Here is a 19,023-nt window from a genome sequence, read left to right on the forward strand (position 1 = left end):
TAGATAGAAAAGCCCCATTGACAGTTCAGGGGCTTATTTACATATTTGGCGCCAAATAGAACGGCACAGATATGTAAATAACGGAGGAAGAGAGGAAAAAAAATGTCAAGTGAGAGTGTGTTTGTGAAGCCCTGCCTTTTACATGCTGCACATGTACGGGCAGGTGAAAGGTTCTCTTTAAGGCCCAAACTGGGCTGCGTCATTAAAGGAAACCTGTCACCAGCATTTCACCTATTAAACCAGCAATACCTGGTGGTAATGGGTGAAAAAACATTTTTATGTAACCCATAATTATCTTGTAAGTAGGCTCTGTAGCTTTAGTATTCCATTTTTTGGTGTTCCCCCGAGGTATGCTAATGAGCATAAAAGGATCATATCTTCGTTAGAAAAGAGTCATTTCTTCACTTCTCAAGGTTTCCGAGTATGCCCCGCCTCCTTACTTTTGATTGATGGCTCTTCACCTCCCCCCAGCACACACAAAATTTCACACTTGCACATCGATGTCCTGTTCTGGTGCCTACGCACAACGAGACACCATAGCGGCATATGCGCAGTAACTAGATTTGAGGCCTGGACGAAGCAGGGAAGGGTATCGGAGCATATATGACGGGTGCATGCACGCTATCTCAGACGATATTATGGCATTCAGGGCTGGTTCCCAGCGGTGTGCAAGCATAAGAAGGGGAAGGAACGAGACTGCCGAATTATTGCCATAAAAGGCGCAAAATGTTTGCAGACCGTTATTTGCGGCCGGAGGAGGAGTTTAGCAGAAGGGATAACGGCAATGAACTTCTGACAGCAGCAGCCAGCAAGGGGTGAGTAGAGTTCAATAGGTGAAATGCTAATGACAGGTTCCCTTTAAGGCCCTTTTACATGGGCCAATGATGAGGCAAGCAATCTCCGTTCATATGAACAGGAAAATGATTAGCCATTGATCGGTTTGCTTATGCAGTCAATAAAATGGTCGCTAGTCGGCAGCACATCTCCCTGTGTAAAAAGGGAAACGTGCTGCCAAAACGATGGAAATGTATGGGGACAAACGATTGTAGTAACCATCGTTCTTCCCCATACCGATCATAGCTCCCTGTGAAAGGAGCAAACAAGTGCCGATTGACAAACAGCCTCAATTTCACAGCTTATATCTGTATTTTTAAAACAAGGCAATTTTTTTTCATTCTACTGTAACAATTTAGACTATATTGTCAGGTCCATTACATAAAATCAAATGTAATTTCCATTTTAATTCCAGTCTGTAATGCAACAAAAACAGGAAAAACACCAAGGGGTGAATACGTTTGCAAGGAACTGTATATGGCACCTCCGTTCCCCCCCTGGCATATCACACTAATTTTCATACCATCTTGGAGTTTGTAATAAAGGTGATAATTTCCATTTAATCAATTCAGCTGAAGTCTCATACCTTATAATTGAGAACTGAGTCATCTTACTGCTGTGAACAACCCAGTCCAAAAATGGAACCCAGTCATTTGTGCAGAGAAAATACAAGATGATTCAGTATAAAAGTTTAACAAGGAACTTGTATGCTCTCAAATATATAGAAATCGTCGAAAGTCGAAAGTCAACCATAGCAAAGTCAGAGTTCATGCAGGGCCCAGTGCACGGAGGCTGTAAGGCTCTCTAAAGCACACATTGCGGAATTTGGTGCTGAAAAACTGCAGGTGAACACAGGTAATCCACACCTAATAGTGGTTTTTTTTTTTATATACGTTTTTAGGTGCGGTTTCGACAATTTGTTGCGGAAATAGGTGCATTTTTATGTTGAGAATTGTATGTGACTAGTTTAAAAAAAAAAGTACCAATATCCGCAAGTGGAAACGCAAGATAAATTTACATTTTGCAGATGTTAATCCCTTCACGACTGCCATACAGCTATATACGTTCTAACTGCCCTATGCCCCGTCCAGCTAATGACTGTTCCGTGAAACATGGACCGCATACGGATGGCTTCCGTGTGCAGTCCGTTGTTTCATGGACTAAATCATTGAAAAGGCAGAGACTGTTCCGTCAAAAACGGACAGGAGTAGGACCTGTCCTATTTTTTACGGGAACGGCCGCACGGTTCCGTTAAAACAATGGAAGTGTGCATGGCCCCATTGAATATGTCAGGGTGCTATCAGTTAAAACAACGGATAGCACCCTAACAAAAAAAAACGGAAGTGGGCATGAGGCCTAATTGTTACAGAGCTCTACAGTGTATGTATGTATGTATATATGTATGTATATATACAGTGAAGGAAATAAGTATTTGATCCCTTGCTGATTTTGTAAGTTTGCCCACTATCAAAGATATGAACAGTCTAGAATTTTTAGGCTAGGTTAATTTGACCAGTGAGAGATAGATTATATTTTAAAAAAAACCAGAAAATCACATTGTCAAAATTATATATATTTATTTGCATTGTGCACAGAGAAATAAGTATTTGATCCCTTTGGCTTAGTCCCAGTTCTGGGTGTATGTGCAGCGTAGGTTCCCACCTTACAGAGGTCGCCTTGTCGTGGCAGGTGGGCTAACACTTTTTGATCAAAATGTGCACTAAGAACCTCCCTATTTGTAGGTAGATTTAGCTTTAGTGCATATCTATTTATATTTAGTGGTTTAGGTGGCATTAGTGTTGCAGGGTGCTGTCGCCATTTTTTATATCTGCTGTGTATATATATATATATATGTATATATATATATATATATATATATATATATATATATATATAAGTTACAAAAAGGTGGTATTTTTTTAATTTTTGGTGATTTGTCTGCTCATAGTAAAAATTAAAAACACTGAATTAAACTAATCTAGAACGTTAAAGCCTCATAAGTCTTGTAAAAAAACAAAGTAAAAATATTTGTGATATTCAAAGCCGTTCCGAAGAAATTATCGTTTAGAGAATTGTATATCAAAAATTGAAAATTTGACCTGGACAGAGGGGCATCAATGACCCTTGGTCATGAAAGGGTTAAATTATGCACTGCAGGTCAATATACATGCAGGAAAAAAAAAAGTGTAGATAAGATTTCATAATCTCATTTACTTTGCTGGTACTGTATTACACTGTGCATTTGCCACACTAAAATATGAGTGACAAACCCGCACGCAACACGCATTTCACCTAAGGGTGCAGTCAAATGCGGCAGACTTTTTTGCAGAAATTTCTGCGACTGAAAACTGGTTCCATTCAACGGAATGTAACTTGCAGAAATACATGCATCTGCAGCAGAAACTGTTTTTTATTCACAGAAATGTCTGCAACAAAATTTGATTGGTGTGACTGCAACCTAATAGGAAGCTCTCCTGGAAGAAATGCTAGAAGGAAAGAATACCCCTATACTTGCTGCATCAATTTTGTTTTTCCATATAAATCAGACAGAATAAACATCTGTATTCTTATGCATAAAAACGTAGCCATAAGGAGGTACAGTAGAAGCCTCATAGACCTCTATGGCAGCCCTAATATTGCTCTGTACAAAACGGAGCCGTGATACAGCTGGGTGCATGAGCTCTATGACTTTGTACACACCTTCGTTGTAGCTGATGTTTTTCGGAGGAGAAAGAGGACTACATACATAATGCATTTTGTATTAGTTATCCAATCTAGAAGAACGTAACTAATTTATGAAAAATGTATGTTCTTGCCGTTTTATATGGACAAAAGAGAGAGTATGTATTCTAAATTCTTGACTGCCATTTTTCAGGGGCGCATTTCCTCAGATTGGTGTTTAATTTTAGTTTACGAGGTGCCATATTCGTCAACACAGTGCACGTGACACAAGGCACATATAGCTCAACACCACTGTTTTATTCCGAAAAGTACTAGAAATCTTTTGTAAATAAGTTGCAGTGTAGACAATTTGCAATTTTCAGAAAGAGCGGTGGGGGGCTTGAAAAATATATCATTCAGCCTGAGCAGCATGCCAGTTACTGAATTGATAAATATGTTCCACAATTTAGTATCCTTCGCCACTAGATGTCTATTTTATTTTATGAGCATTACTATATGGAGACAGTTATGCTTTGTGACCACAGTCTGCAATCTTGTGGCAGGTTTTAAATGGTAACTGAAGGGGTTTTCCAGCAAGTACCAGCGCTGCTTCCCCTTCATTTCTTCTTGCTCACTGTGAACCTTCGACACGCATTTAGCGGCGATTCACAGATATTGCAGCCTTCTCACTTATTGAAGTGAATGGGAGAAAAGGCTGCAATACCTGTAAACCGCCGCCAAATGTATGTCGAACATTCACAGCGAGCAAGTAGAAATGAAGGGGATGAGCAGCAATTACGTTGAAAAACACAGACATTCCACTGCGGCAAAAACACACCATTTTCCTGCGTTTTTTCCTGCGTTTTTCACAATGTTAAGAGATGGAGACATCTCCCCTGAAAAGCACAGCAATTCAGCCCACTTTCCGCAGTAGGAATGGACATGCTGCGGTTCGAAAAATACGCACCGCAGCTCAAATTGTGAACGGAAATTTTTACGCAGCGTGTGGATGAGATTTGTTAAATCTCATCCACTGTGATGCTACTGTAGTCTGCTGCGTTTTTTCCATCCGAAATTCCGGCCTGAAAAAACGGGGCAATTCCGCAGCGTGTGGACGAGCCTTAATAATGCATCTTATTAGAGAAAAATGCCTCTTTCTCCACTTATCAGAATTATGTCACAACATTCTGCCAAAATGGTGTGAAAAGTATATTATACATTTTAGACACCTACCTTGACGATTTAAAAAAAAAAAAAAAAAAAAAAGTGTTTACAAACAAAAAAAGGGGGTGTGCCAAATAAGTTCGAAAATGATCCCAATTTACTGTGTGCACCCTGTTTAGGGCTTAATATTGGTACAATTCTATACCAGACATGACATAGTGTAATGAAACTGAGAGAATACCTATTATTTAAAGGTCATATAATCAATATATATCAATAAGAATATGGGAACCCTTATATAGCATAAACACCAAAAAACTTCTCTTGAATGCTACAATAAGACCACATCAATCATTTGATAGAAAAATACAAAAATCTTTTATTAGAGACAAACAACACAGTTGATCAAGACTATTTAAAAATTACACCCATAAAAACAAAATGTACAAACAGTACATGAAATGACAGCATTTAGTCATAAGGCAGGGCAACAATGGTGGTACTATGCATACAGATATCAATAAAGATCAATAGATATACTGTAGATCAAATTTATATATACATCACTACATGTATGCCAAAATGACACATCCTAGGACCATGGTCAAACCGCAATAGCATCAATAGTATTATATATCAACACACCAAAAAGACCTTATGATACCACATACTTCATCCACCATGAGCCATATTTTACTGCCACAACACTGTCTGAACACCCCAACGCGCGTTTAGCCAGGTGCTAGACACCGCAGGTCAATTTATTAAGGTTTACACAGCGTGGGAATGACATTTTTTAAATCTCATCCACTTTGCTGCTACTGTAAATGCTGCGGACTTTCCGCACAAAAAAACCGTTGCGGAAATTCCGCAGCGTTTACGCTACGTGAGAACACGGCCTAAGGCTAGATTCACACGAGAGTTGCAAAGCTCGGACGTGAAAAACTTAAATTTTTCACGCCCGAGGTGCATCCGTGCTGTACCCTGCGAGACGCGTTATCACGCATACCCCATAGACTAGAGTTTATGGAGGGATGCGTGAAGTGCAAAAATGAAGTAGTATATATGTAAGGCCTTAAAGTGTCTTCTCTCCTGGATCCAATTCTAGTTTTGGCAGAATTGCATGCAAAATCTGCAGCAAATCTGCACTGTATGAACAGGGTCAAAGGAAGTGACTAATCGACCTAGCTAGTTTCACCAAATATATTATGCCACATGCGCTATTTTGATAAATTTGGTGATTTTGTGCCGGCTTGTAAATTTATATTTATGAGACCAATACTGATAAATCTCCCACATTTATTTAGTGTCCCACTTTAGTGTCCATGCATACAAGTGAAAAATATAAACTCCATCCTAACGTTAAACTGATCAAATTCATACGCAGGACCACTTTGTTAAAGGGGTTATATGGGGACCGAAATGTATTAGCAGTGTACTCACGGCAGTATGGGAGTACAGTCGCGAATATACATTCCGGTCCGCCATCGCGCTGATTATGAGATTTTAATAGATTTTACAGCGCTGGCAGGGGACCGGAAGTCTAGTTGTGCAGTCTTCCTACAAGACCACACGAATATTCGTCATGTGACCGGCCCCGCAGAGCTCTATGTACAAGCAGCAGCAGTAGTAGTAGTACATCGATTACATAGAGTACAGTGGGGATGGTCACATGACGAAGAGTCGTGTCGCCATGAAGGAAGACTGCGCAACTACAATTCTGGTCCCCCGCCAGCACTGTAAAAATCTATTAAAATCTCATAATCAGCACGACGGGGGACTGAAATTTATATTAGCAGTGTACTCACATTCTGCAGTGAGTACAATGCTAATACTTTTCGGTCCCCAGATAACCCCTTTAACCGCTCAGTCAACATGCTGCCCAAATTTGTATACGTGTCAAAACTACAATCAATCCACTAATGTTTACAGACCCTTCATTTCAAATAATGCATTAACTATGCAAAGGTGTTCACAGGTAAATAAATGTTTTGTTGTTTTTAGCTATTCCTCAAACATATAAACATAAATCAAGGTGATCTTACCTCCACGTCACATGTGTATTCAGAGCCATCAAGAAGTGTCACTTTAGCCTGCATATTTTTAGGTCTTTTAGCAGCTTTAAGAGGAGATTTGGAAAGCTTGCTAGAAACAGATTTCTGAGAGACTTTGTCGTCTTCAAGTTGTTGATACTCAAGTTGTTTTGCAGCAGCAGCCTCTTTATCCCAGTCTTTGTCGAAATTCTGTAAAGAGAAAATTAGTAGATCAGATTTCGCTCAGGAGGCGTAAAGGTGTTATTCAGAAACCAAGTGCAGGTGTAAATTACATCGAACATTGCTAACATTTTAGCTAAAAACATTGCACACTGTAATTCTCCAGACATAAAAATGTAAGACAGCAAAAAAAGAAAATATTTTCTGGTTTTCCGTTTTAACCCCTTAATCATAGCTCCCAACCGTCCCGGATCCGATGGGACGGTCCCGTTTTTTCACCGCTGTCCTGGGCGGTCTGAGCAATGTCCTGCCCTGCCCCGGACCCTCCCTGTTGCCAGCAACGCCCCCCTGCAAGGAGGCTGCCTGCGCAGCAGTCTGCCTGGAGCGAGGGAGCAGTGTGAAGCAGACACACTGGAGCGGAGCACTGCAGAGGAAAAGAAGACACAGGACAGTGGTGAGTACACAGTTTAAACAATTTAGTGCCTGGGATTCTAAAATCATAAAATAAATGACATTATTTTTCATGATTTCAGAAACTCTTGTGTCTCCAGGCAAATTCTTTCTGCGGCTCCCCCACTCGCGACCCATCCCCCGCCCCCCGCGGGACTGCTGTAATAGAGAATAGTAATAATATTAATAAAAAAGTAATAATAGTGGTAATAAAGAAAAAAAAATGTCTCCATTAAACATCTATCTATCTCATACCTACCAACCGTCCCGGATTCAGCGGGACAGTCCCGGATTCCGGGCGGTGTCCGCTGTCCCGGATTCCGGGCGGCCGGGCGTATGTCCCGCTGTCAAACTAATTCTGAAGCAGGGAACCATCAGCTCCCTGCTTCAGAATTAGTTAATAGCGGATGAGCAGAGGGAGCTCCTCCGTTCGCTACTTTAAGCGCTGTGTTTGGGGAAGCCCTTTACGGTACTGTCCATTTATGAGCGGAATCCCCGGAGTCGGCAACGGGGATTCTGCTCAAGTATTAGCCACTGACGTTACTGTCCATATATAGATAGTACCGTCAAGGGCTTCCCCGAGCACAGCGCTTAAAGTAGTCTTCGGCGAGCGGAGGAGCTCTCTCCGCTCTGAACTAATTCTGAAGCAGGGAGAAGATAGTTCCTTGCTTCAGAATTAGTGGTTACTCCTTGAGCGGAATCCCCGTTGTCGATGATCTGGCTGCGGATTCTGCTCCTAGAGGAAAGCCCTGAGGTCACGGTCCATATATGGACATTGACGTCAGTGGCTCCCCCTGGAGCAGAATCCCCGGCCAGAGTCGGCAACGGGGATTCGCTCAAGGAATAGCCACTGATGTCACTGTCCATATATTCTCTGGCTGGGGATTCCGCTCCTAGAGGGAGTCCCAATGGCGCTATCTACTGGGCGGGGGTAGCATTATCTACAGGGGGTGGCACTATCAACATGGAAACTGTGGCGCTATATAGGGGCACTATCTACATGGGCAGTGTGGCACTATCGGGAGGGCATTGGCACTTTATATATGGGCACTGGCACTAGTGGGCAGCTTTGGGGGAATTATACTGTATAAGGGCAGCTATGGGGGCATTATGCTGTAGGGGGGCTTTAAGATGTATGGGGCAGCTATGGGGCTTTATACTGTGTTGGGCAGTTATGGGGGGAACTATACTGTATGGGGGCATCTGTATGGGCATTTTACTGTATGGGGCAACTATGGGGGAATTATGCTGCATGGGGCAGCTATGGGGAATTATGCTGTATGGGGGAATTTGTTTGGGCATTATACTGCATGGGGGCATCTGTGTGGGCATTATACAGCATGGGAGAATCTATGTGGGCATTATACTGTATGGGGGCATTATACTGTATGGTGGCAGCAAGAGGCTGTGGCACTTCCTACATGGGCACTGTGTCACCATCTACAAGGGCACTGGCATTAGGGGCAGCTTTGGGGGTATTATACTGTATAAGGGCAGCTAGGGGGCATTATACTGTATGGGGCAGCTATGGGGGCATCATGCTGTATGGGGGAATTTGTTTGGGCATTATACTGCATGGGGGCATCTGTATGGGCATTATACTGCATGGGCATTATACTATATGGTGGCAGCTATGGGGGCATTATACTGTATTTTGCCAGCTAGAGGGCATTATACTGTGCAGGGGCAGCTATTTGGTATTATACTATGTGGGAGGTACTATGGGAGCATGATACTGTGTGGGCTGAATCAGGTGTGGATTGGGTGGGATTAAAGGCGCGACTTTAAAAAAAAATTGGCGTGGCGCACTGCACGTGCCACATCAATAGTCCCTCTTTGTGGTACTTGAAAGTTGGGAGGTATGCCTTAATACTGAAAGTATTTTAAACCTTAACCCTTTAACGACTCTTTCCGTTTTACTTTTTCACTCTCCGCCTTCCAAGAGCCATAACGTTTTTATTTTTCCGTCAATGGAGTGGTAAGAAGGCTTATTTTTTTGCGGGAGCTGTAGCTTCGATTTGCACCATTTAAAGTACCATATAATGTACTGGGAAACTGATTTTTTTTTTATTTGTGGGGTGGAATTGGAAAAAACGAAATTCCTCCTTTATTCTGCGTCCCAATACAATTACGGTGATACCAAATTTATATAGCTTTTTTTATATTTTACTACTTTTACAAAGAAAAAAACTATTTGTTAACAAAAAAAAAAAAATTGTTCTGTTTCACCACATTCTGAGAGCCATAACTTTTTTATTTTTCTGTCAATTGATCGGTGTGAGGGCTTATTTTTTGCGCGACGAGCTGTAGTTTTTATTGGTTTCAATTTTTGGCACATACGATTTTTTGATCACTTTTTATTTCATTTTTTTCAGCACTAAGGTGACCATTTTTACAGGCTTCTGCTAAGCAGAGGCAGACAGAAGGCAGCCCTGGGGGCCATTATTAGGCCCCCGCGCTGCCATGACAACCATCGGAGCCCCCCGATCGCGCTGCGGGGGGGGGGCGTTGGGCTGTCGGAGGGGGCCGCCCCTCCTCCTAACGGTTTAAATGCAGCGGTCGTTATTGACTGCGGCATTTAACTAGTTAAATGTCCTGGAACAGCACGATCGCTGTTCCTGGCTGTTAGAGCAGCGTGTCAGCTGTAATACACAGCTGACAGCTGCATTGTGTGGAGCGGACTCAGCGCGTGAGCCCGCTCCAAACATCACCCACTGCTCCATGACGTGTATTCTTGTCATGGGTCCTTAAGGGGTTAATGACAAAACAATTTTTTAAGTTTTTCCATCGTCACATTCAGCTATAATTTTCTTTATTTTTGTGTCGACATAGCTGTATAAGGACTTTTTTTTTGTGGAAAAAGTTTTAATTTTTAATAGCACCATTTTTGGGTACATCTAATTTATTGATTAACAATTTATTAACTGGGGTAGTGGAGAAAAAAACAAATTTTGCCATTCTTTTTTGCGTCTTGAATTCACGCAATTTACTGTGTGGTATAAATAACAAAATAAATTTATTCAGCGGGTCGTTACGATAGCAGTGATACCATATTTATATAGTTTTTTTATGTTTTACTACTTTTACACAATAAAAACACTCTTTTTTTAAAAATTATTTATTTTTGTGTCGCCATATTTTAAGAGCGATAACGTTTCTTTTTCCACCGACGTAGCTGTATGAGGACTTTTTTTTGCAGGACAACATGTAGTTTTTATTAGTACCATTTTAGAGTTCATGCGACTTTTTGATCACTTTTTAGCATTTCTGGCTATGTTTTTTATTAGATTTTTTACGGCGTTTACCGTGCGGGTTAAAAAATGTAATCGTTTTATAGTTGGTCGTTACGGACAATGCCAAATATGTGCAACTCTTTACAATTTCATAATAAAGTAATTTGTATGGGGAAAAACTGGGTTTCTCATTTTTTTTTTTTTTTACTTGGAACTTTTATTTATTTATTTCAAACTTTATTAAACTTTTTTTAGTCCCACTTGGTGACTTTACGGTGCAATCTTTTGATCGCTTTTATAATACGCTGCAATACTTCTTCTGTATTGCAGTTTATTATTGACTGTCAATGGGAGGTCCAGAGGCGGAACCGCGGCAAGAAAGGACATGCCGCCTTTTTTTTTCCAGCGAGCGGCTAAAAGCCGTCCAGGGAAAAAAAAACGCCTCCGCCTTCCATTGAAATCATAGGAGGCGGTTTCAGACGTTTTTTGGCCTTGCTTCGGTGGCAAAATCAGCGCCAAAAAACTCAGTGAACTGGGCCTAAGAATGATTTTCTTGAGCTCAATCTTGCTGGACTAGCGCCCGAACAGCCAAATACATGTAACTCCTATTTATAGTAGTATGAACCATCTTTGCAGAATGCAGATATGGTAGTCCTGAATACCATTATCCATCCATGTTAATCCACATTAATTCGCAGGCAGTGTGGAGGAGAGGGGAGGTGGATAGCGCATTTAAGGGGATAAGAGAATAAAGATGTGGTTGTGCGTTTATATTTTTAATTGAGATATGATCGTTAGAATATGAGGCTTAGGCTATATTCACATGACAGTGAAAAACAGCCCTGTTTTTTAATGGCCATCACACGGCCTTTTTCAGAACAATGAACTTCTATGGGTATATTCACACGGCTGTTCATTTTAACAGCCCGTGAATACTGGCCATCAAAAAATAAAATATATGTTCTTTTTTTTGGCGTTTTCATGGCCCGACAGCTACCATAGAAGTCAATGGATCCGTTTTTAACGGCCTATTTTTCAGAAATCAATCCTCGTGATGGCCGTTAATGACTGGTCCTGGCCCTCACAAGGGGACTCCCTGACCACAGAACTACTTTAAATTCTGAGCCTGGGGAAGCCCCTGACATTACTGTCCATATATGCAGTCCCCAGCCATGAAAAATGGATGGCAACTGGATGACAAGTGGCCATTAACAACTACTGGGAAATGGATGAATATTTGGAGACACACTGATGCAGGACGGCCATGAAAAACCGACAGTGGATTCGTAAATTAACGGCCATTTTTTTTTCACGGTTGTGTGAACATAGTCATGTTACAAAATTAGTCCAATATGAATATTTCAAAACTTTTTCCACCTTTAATGTCACCTATAATCTGTAGAATTGTATTGAAAAACAAACTGAAAACTTTTAGGATGGAAAAATAAAAAGAACAAAAATAATGTGGTTGCAGAAATAAGCATACCCTTAAACTAATACTTTGTTGAATTACACTTAGACTTTATGACAGCATTCAGTCTTTTTGGGAAGAAGTCTATAAGCATGGCACATCTTGACTTGGCAATTGTTGTCCACTCTTCCTTGCAAAAGCGCTCCAAATCTGTCAGATTGCGAGGGCATCTCCTGTGTGCAGCCCTCTTCAGGTCACCCCACAGATTTTCAATGGGATTCAGGACTGGGCTCTGGCTGGGCCATTCCAAAATGTTGATCTTCTTCTGGTGAAGCCATTCTTTTGTTGATTTGGAGGTATGCTTTGTGTCATTGTCGTTCTGAAAGGTGAAATTCCTCTTCATCTTCAGCTTTTTAACAGAGGCCTGCAGGTTGTGCCAATATTGCCTAATATTTGGAACTGTTCATAATTCCATCCACCTTGACTAAAGCCCCAGTTCCAGCTGCAGAAAAACAGCCCCAAAGCATAAGGGTATGTTCACACGAGGGCGTCCGTTACGGCTGAAATTACGGGGATGTTTCAGCCTGAAAACATCCCCGTAATTTCAGCCGTACCGGCATGTGCAGGCGCTTGAACGCCGCGTCCATTACGGCCGTAATTAGCGCTGCTATTCATTGGAGTCAATGAATAACGGCTCCAATTACGGCCAAAGAAGTGACAGGTCACTTCTTTGACGCGGGCGTCTAGTTACGCGCCGTCATTTGACAGCGGCGCGTAAATATACGCCTCGTGTGAACAGACAAACGTCTGCCCATTGCTTTCAATGGGCAGATGTTTGTTAGCGCTATTGAGGCGCTATTTTCGGGCGAAATTCGGGGCAAAAACGCCCGATTTACGTCCGTAAATAGGCCGTGTGAACATACCCTAACACTGCCTCCACAATGCTTCACTGTGGGTATGTTGTTCTTTTGGTGATGTGCAGTGTTGGCTTTGCGCCAAACATACCTTTTGGAATTATGGCCAAAAAGTTCAACCTTCGTATCATCAGACCATAACACGTTTTCACACATGCTTTTGGCAGACTTGATGTAGGTCTTTGCAAAACATAACTGGGCTTGGATGTTTTTCTTTGTTAGAAAAGGCTTCCTTCTTGCCACCGTACCCCACAGACATATGAAGAATACGGGAGATTGTTGTCACATGCACTACACAATCAGTACCTGACAAAGTCCTGCAGCTCTTTTAATGTCGCTGTAGGTCTCTTGGTAGCCTCCCGGACCAATTTTCATTTTGTCTTTTCATCAAGTTTTGAGGGATGTCCAGTTCTTGGTAATGTCACTGTTGTGCCAAATCTAATCCACTTCTTGATGACTGTCTTCACGGTGTTCCATGGTATATCTAATGACTTGGAAATTCTTTGATACCCTTCTCCTGACTGATGCTTTTCAACAATCAGATCCCTTTGATGTGTTGTAATCTCTTTAAGGACCATGGCTTTTGCGGACAAAGAAAGTGTCAGGAAAATCCTAATAGAACAGCTGAACTTTATATGGGGTTACTCAGAATCACTTTAAATAATGGCAGCTCTGTACTGACTTCTATTTAACATGAGTTTAAATGTGATTGGGGATGTGGCTGTGTTCAGAATTAGCCAATTATAAGAGGGTGTTCACACTTATGCAACCACATTATTGTACTTTTGCTATTTTTACTTTTCCCCTCTAAATGATTTCAGTTTGTTTTTCAATGGAATTGTACAAATTATGGGTCACATTAAAGGTGGAAAATGATCAATCTTGTACTGATTTAACTTTCTGCCAACTGTGGGCCACAATTGTGGCCCAGCGACCATGGCCTTGCGCTATCCATTCCCGCCTCAATGCCCTTTTTCTTACTACCAGATCTCCTCAGGCTCCCTCAGCATGCTTTGGCTGATGCATGGTCCTGATGCCGAGCAGCATCAGGGTCTTATATGCGACGCAGCCCTCATCATCATCAGTGTCAGTGCCACAGCATGCTGAGGGAGCTATAGGGGATCTAGACGGGAGAAAAGGAGCAGTGAGTTGAGAATACTTTTTTTTTTAATTATGTAACTGTCCGATCTGTTGGGGCAAGGTACGAGGCCCGGCACGAGCTTCTGCCGTGCTACGCCACAAAGAGTGAAATCTACGCCAGCTCATTCCACAATAATTTACCCCTTTTGGGAAGCCATGTCCCTTTCCTACAAAAGTAGTGGGGACAGTGTAAAGAGGCCCTTTTGAAAAAAATTGTGTGGCAGAAAAATGGCATAGATTGGTTTATAAATTCCCCCCTTGTTTTCAACGTTATCGTTTGAAGTGCTGTCTCAAACCTTTATTACGTTACTATAAAATTAGTTTACATGATCTGATAAAGATAGAAGAAATCAGGTGAGGGACAGAACTTTTTTTTTTTTTTTGGACAGAATTTCATGTTTTCTACAAAGGTTTCCATAGACTTTTATTTTGGCCCTGTGTATAGGATTAGGATTTGGAAATGTGTAGTGTTTAATTCTAGTAACATATACAAGTTTTTCGGCTCTCTAATGATTAGTTGCTGCAAGTGCAGAGTTTGCTAGGGAGTCCCAGTCAGAGGGGGCTATACTAAATCGCCATAGTCCTAAGGGAGCAGTATTGCATGTATACAGAAAATAAAGTAAAAGAAAGCCACAAGTAAGTACACCACTATGTATCAGGCTGCTCTGGACCATTTTTGGCCCTGAATAGTGGCCAAAAGGCAACAACAAAAAAAAAAGGTTGATTGTGGCTACATTTCACATAAAATACAAATCTAAAAAAAACAATAATTTTTTTCAAAATAATTCATATATTATTCAATTCTATGTACTGCTTTCGTTTACATTTCAGGAGTAGCAGAAAATTCCCAGGGATCTGTATCTTATTATGTTCCACAAGATTTTCATATCGGTTTTCCATATGTGATATAAACATTCAAGGAAATTGAAGAACCAGTCTAGTTCCCTATACTGGTATTAAAAATGTGTCAAAGTCTTCCCTCACAATGCACATCTTCCTCACTGACACTGCACATCTTGAAGAGGAGCCCATATTCAGGCTTCTACACTTACAAGTCTCCTTTGATTTGGCAGTTTCCTTACGGTACCCAAATTTAAAATGAGTAGTTCTGTACCTGTCAAAACTTCTTAAAATATGGTTTTCTCTGCTGGAGGGACTTGTAAAACACAGGGAGACAAGTGTTACATTTTGTCTCAACACTAGACTTTTGTCTTTTTTCCCTCTCAGAAAGGTTTAATTAGCCAGCACAGGAACCATTCACAGACTTGGCTTGGGGTTCTGCTCCATTTTTCTCCGACAGGTGTTACGAATTTCATATTGAAAGCCATTTAATAGACCTCGAGCAAGTGGAATAAGGGCGTCTTTATCATTATAAATTGTGTCCTACAGCAATCTTAACAAGATCAGATCTTGGCTCTTCAGCGATATGGATGTACTGTTTTATTTCTGTGAAAAGACAAGTATGTAAATGGAGTATATTGTACTAGACCTCATTTTCTATTCTAGGTGCCAAATGTTTACCATTCTGTACCTCCAGCTAAAACGAACTCCTGCTTCATTACTGGTAGTAACTGTGTGCAGTCTTTGTAAATTCAGCAGTTTTTGCTCCAGGCTTCAGTTGCCTTTCCTATTTGGGACAGGATGTAACTGCCTAGCTGCTACCATTTTTACCCATATTAGTTAATTAGTTCAGAAAGTCTTCCCCTCAATATGTCAGCACTCATTTACAGTCAGTTACCAAGAGGGTCCTTTACCTCTAATCCGCTTCTGGTTGAATCTATGGTTATAGTGTGTGAAGCTTCATCTGCATGACATTAGTGAGGGAGGAAGTAGCTAGCTTTTCGCCTACTAAGAATTGTATAGAAATCTGTGAAAAACTAAAGGCATGGGATGTTTAACGCTCAAATGTATAGTCTGAGACACAACCTTGAACAGTTTTTGATATAATGATTTCTAATTCAACAGAAGTATTTAAAAGTGGCAAAACTGAGGTAACTCCCGCTGTGCACGTGACCAATGCAGCGCCGATCCAAACGTGATCACAGCGTGATAAAAGATCACAGCATAACAGAAAGATCTTGGTGTAGCCCGCTTTATTATTATACAAGATCACCCAGAATAAAGTGCAATGTTTCGGCACCATACACCGTGTTATATACATCAATCAAAATGTAATGGATTTTTTCCAGATAAAAGTCAGTTTAAATATGTAAAACTATAATGTGCATGTCAAAGTCCACATACCATACACCACAGGTCAGCCCTACCCCTTTCATCAAACGAACACAACAATAAAAACATTTTTTTCAAGACTGCCTTTGTAAATATCTAACGTGGTGTGATTTGAGCCTTAGATTATTTTCTGGTAATAAATAGATCACCAAGTTAGCCACTTACACTTACAGGTTATGTTTACATTTGAAATATTTTTTTTATAAAAATGTGTGTGTTTGGTGCAACTTTCTAAAGACTTTTTATTAAAAAATATTTTTACTTTTTGAGATACAGCTGCTTTGTATCTTGTATACAGAGCAGATGTATCTTGCGCAGAGACCTGAATCCGTCAGGTGAGCGGCACTGACAGGTTTAGTGACAGTGGGTCCTTGGTGTCTGTAATCGATCACATCTAAGTCAAACATAAATGAGATTGGATCGAGCTGTTACCGGAGGAGTGTCCGACACGGAGGACCCAGTTGACCTGACAGATTCAGGTCTCACGCTAGATACAGCTGCTCTGTATTTAGAAAGTTGCACCAAACACACTGATAGACATTTTTATTTAAAAAACAAAACAAAAATAAGACATGTATCATTCAATAAGACCTGAATCCGTCAGGTCCACGGGACTGATGAGTTCAGTGTCAGCGGTCCTGCGTGTGATTCACCTGTAATCGATCACATCCAAGTTATGAATTTAGATGTGATTGTTAACAGCTCGAACCTGCGTGTCCGAAACATGCAGGACCCACTGACACCCAACCCGTAAATGCACTTAGGAAGTTGGACCAATCACACGGATGCATAATTGATTTATTTATTTTTAAAAACTACGTCAAAAGGAGTACATAGTCTTTAAAGATACCTTCTTGAATTTAAATCTAAGCCCAAATTCAGACGATCGGGGTATACGTCTGTGTGACGGCCGTCACACGGACGCATGTATTTCAATAAGGCCGTTCACTCGGCAGTTGTTTCAACGGACCGTGTGAAGGGCCCGTTGAAAAATAGAACATGTCCTATTTTTTTCAGTTTTCACGTATCCTTCGATAGACAAGTCTATGGGGATTCGTGAAAACTCGCACAATGCAACTCAGACGTGAAAACTGCCGTTTATTACGTCCGAGTTTCCCCACGTTCGTCTGAATTCGGCCTAACAGTTAGGAACCTGTCTTCCTACTGCTAATCATAATAATACACTGGATGTCACAAAAATTGTTAAAGTGCACAAAAGACTATTACTGTAAGGTCAATCCACAGCTTCAACCCAGCCCTCCAACACGGCCCACAGCTCCTCCACAATGACCAACGAGCCCCACTCCCAAATGTCCCACGTGCTGCCCCACCACCCATTGTCACATAGACAATGTGCCATTAGTAATCCAAACATATATTTACTGTAAAATATTTCTTGCTTGTTTCCTACCCTGTAAACGTGGGTACGTCTGATCATCAAGAACACCGCATGACCCTCTTAAAACATAAGGCATTTACAAACTCATTTCCAGCACACATACACACAATAAAGAAATTAATCTTTAATGTGGGAAAGTAGGCAGGGAAATGTACAGTTTTTTCATGTCTTGAACCCCTTGGCGACATCTCATCAGCCTCCTTCCCCCACTGATTGGTTGTCACGGCAGCCGATGACCCCAGGTCTGCCATATTAGCACACCTATTAAGCCTCACAGGACAATACACTGCATTACAGAAGTACTGCATTGCATGGTACAAGCAGTACATAATGGTACAAAAGAAAATGTAAAAAGATATTGAATAAAGTTTTCCAGAAAATATATAATATATTTAAAAACATTATAAGTCTAAAAGGCCTTTTCCGATTTTTTTTTTTTTTAATGTAAAATAACACAAACATTAAAAAAGAAAACATAATTGGTATCGCTAAGTCCGTAACTATACGAACTATTAAAATATAAATGGCATGCATCCTGCACCATGTACAAACTAAAAATGCCAGAATTGCTGTTTTTTGGTCAGCTTGCCTCACAAAAAATGTGAATAAAAAGTGATCAAAAAGTCATATGCGCCCCAAAATGGTACCAATGAAAACTATATCTAGCCCTCACACAGCTCTGACAGAAATATAAAACAGTTATGGGTCTCAGACTATGATGACACAAAAATGTTTTTTTTTTGTATAATGAAAAAAAGAAAACCGATATAAATTTAATAAATCGTAATGACCGGCAGAATAGAGTTAACATGTCATTCTTACAGCACAGTAAAGGCCGTAGAATCAAAACCCAAAAAACAATGGCGGAATGGCAGTTTTTTTTCCATCCCCCCCCCCCATATTTTCTTTTCAGTTTTTCAGTACATTATACAGTACATTAAATGGTGGCATTAAAAAAAAATACCAAAAAAAAGCCCTCATATGGCAAAGTCGGTGGAAAAACAAAAAAAGTTATGACTCTTGGATGAAAAAATTAAAACTAGCTGCGGCGCTAAGGGGTTAAATGTGGGGCTCTGCAATTAAAATCGAAAAATAATCGTAATTCAGCGCAATTAAATCAACGTCATCTTGCGAAATTCGTTTTTTTTCTCCCGGTTTAAACTTTATCTGCATCTTCAGGACGCAGATACAATTGAATCCAATGGTAGAGCAAGGGACCGTAAGGTCCCTGCTCTACCCTTCGCTATGTATGGCTGGTCACGAGGCAGAGACGTCGTCGCGCCTGTCTGCATATTATTTTTATCAAGCATTTATCGGGCAGCTAAGGGGGACTTTATATTGTGTGGGGTGCAGCTATGGGGAAGTTATCGAG

General features: G+C 40.8%; 1 protein-coding gene across 10 annotated transcripts in view; it reads right to left on the reverse strand.

Moving 5' to 3' along the window:
- Positions 1-19,023, reverse strand: part of EPB41L3 (erythrocyte membrane protein band 4.1 like 3) — a 235,667-nt gene that overhangs the window by 120,578 nt on the left and 96,066 nt on the right. For 7 of the 10 annotated variants that reach the window (XM_075826397.1, XM_075826392.1, XM_075826398.1 and 4 more), the window contains exon 1: positions 6,705-6,851. In XM_075826397.1, the coding sequence (XP_075682512.1) occupies positions 6,705-6,758 (54 nt within the window). In that variant the 5' untranslated portion in view covers positions 6,759-6,851. Of the gene's footprint in view, positions 1-6,704; positions 6,903-19,023 lie in introns of those variants that run through there. The other 3 variants (XM_075826400.1, XM_075826396.1, XM_075826402.1) reach the window with 2 other exon arrangements.

The sequence above is a fragment of the Rhinoderma darwinii genome, chromosome 5 (assembly GCF_050947455.1).
Source record: "Rhinoderma darwinii isolate aRhiDar2 chromosome 5, aRhiDar2.hap1, whole genome shotgun sequence".
Taxonomy (NCBI): domain Eukaryota; kingdom Metazoa; phylum Chordata; class Amphibia; order Anura; family Rhinodermatidae; genus Rhinoderma; species Rhinoderma darwinii.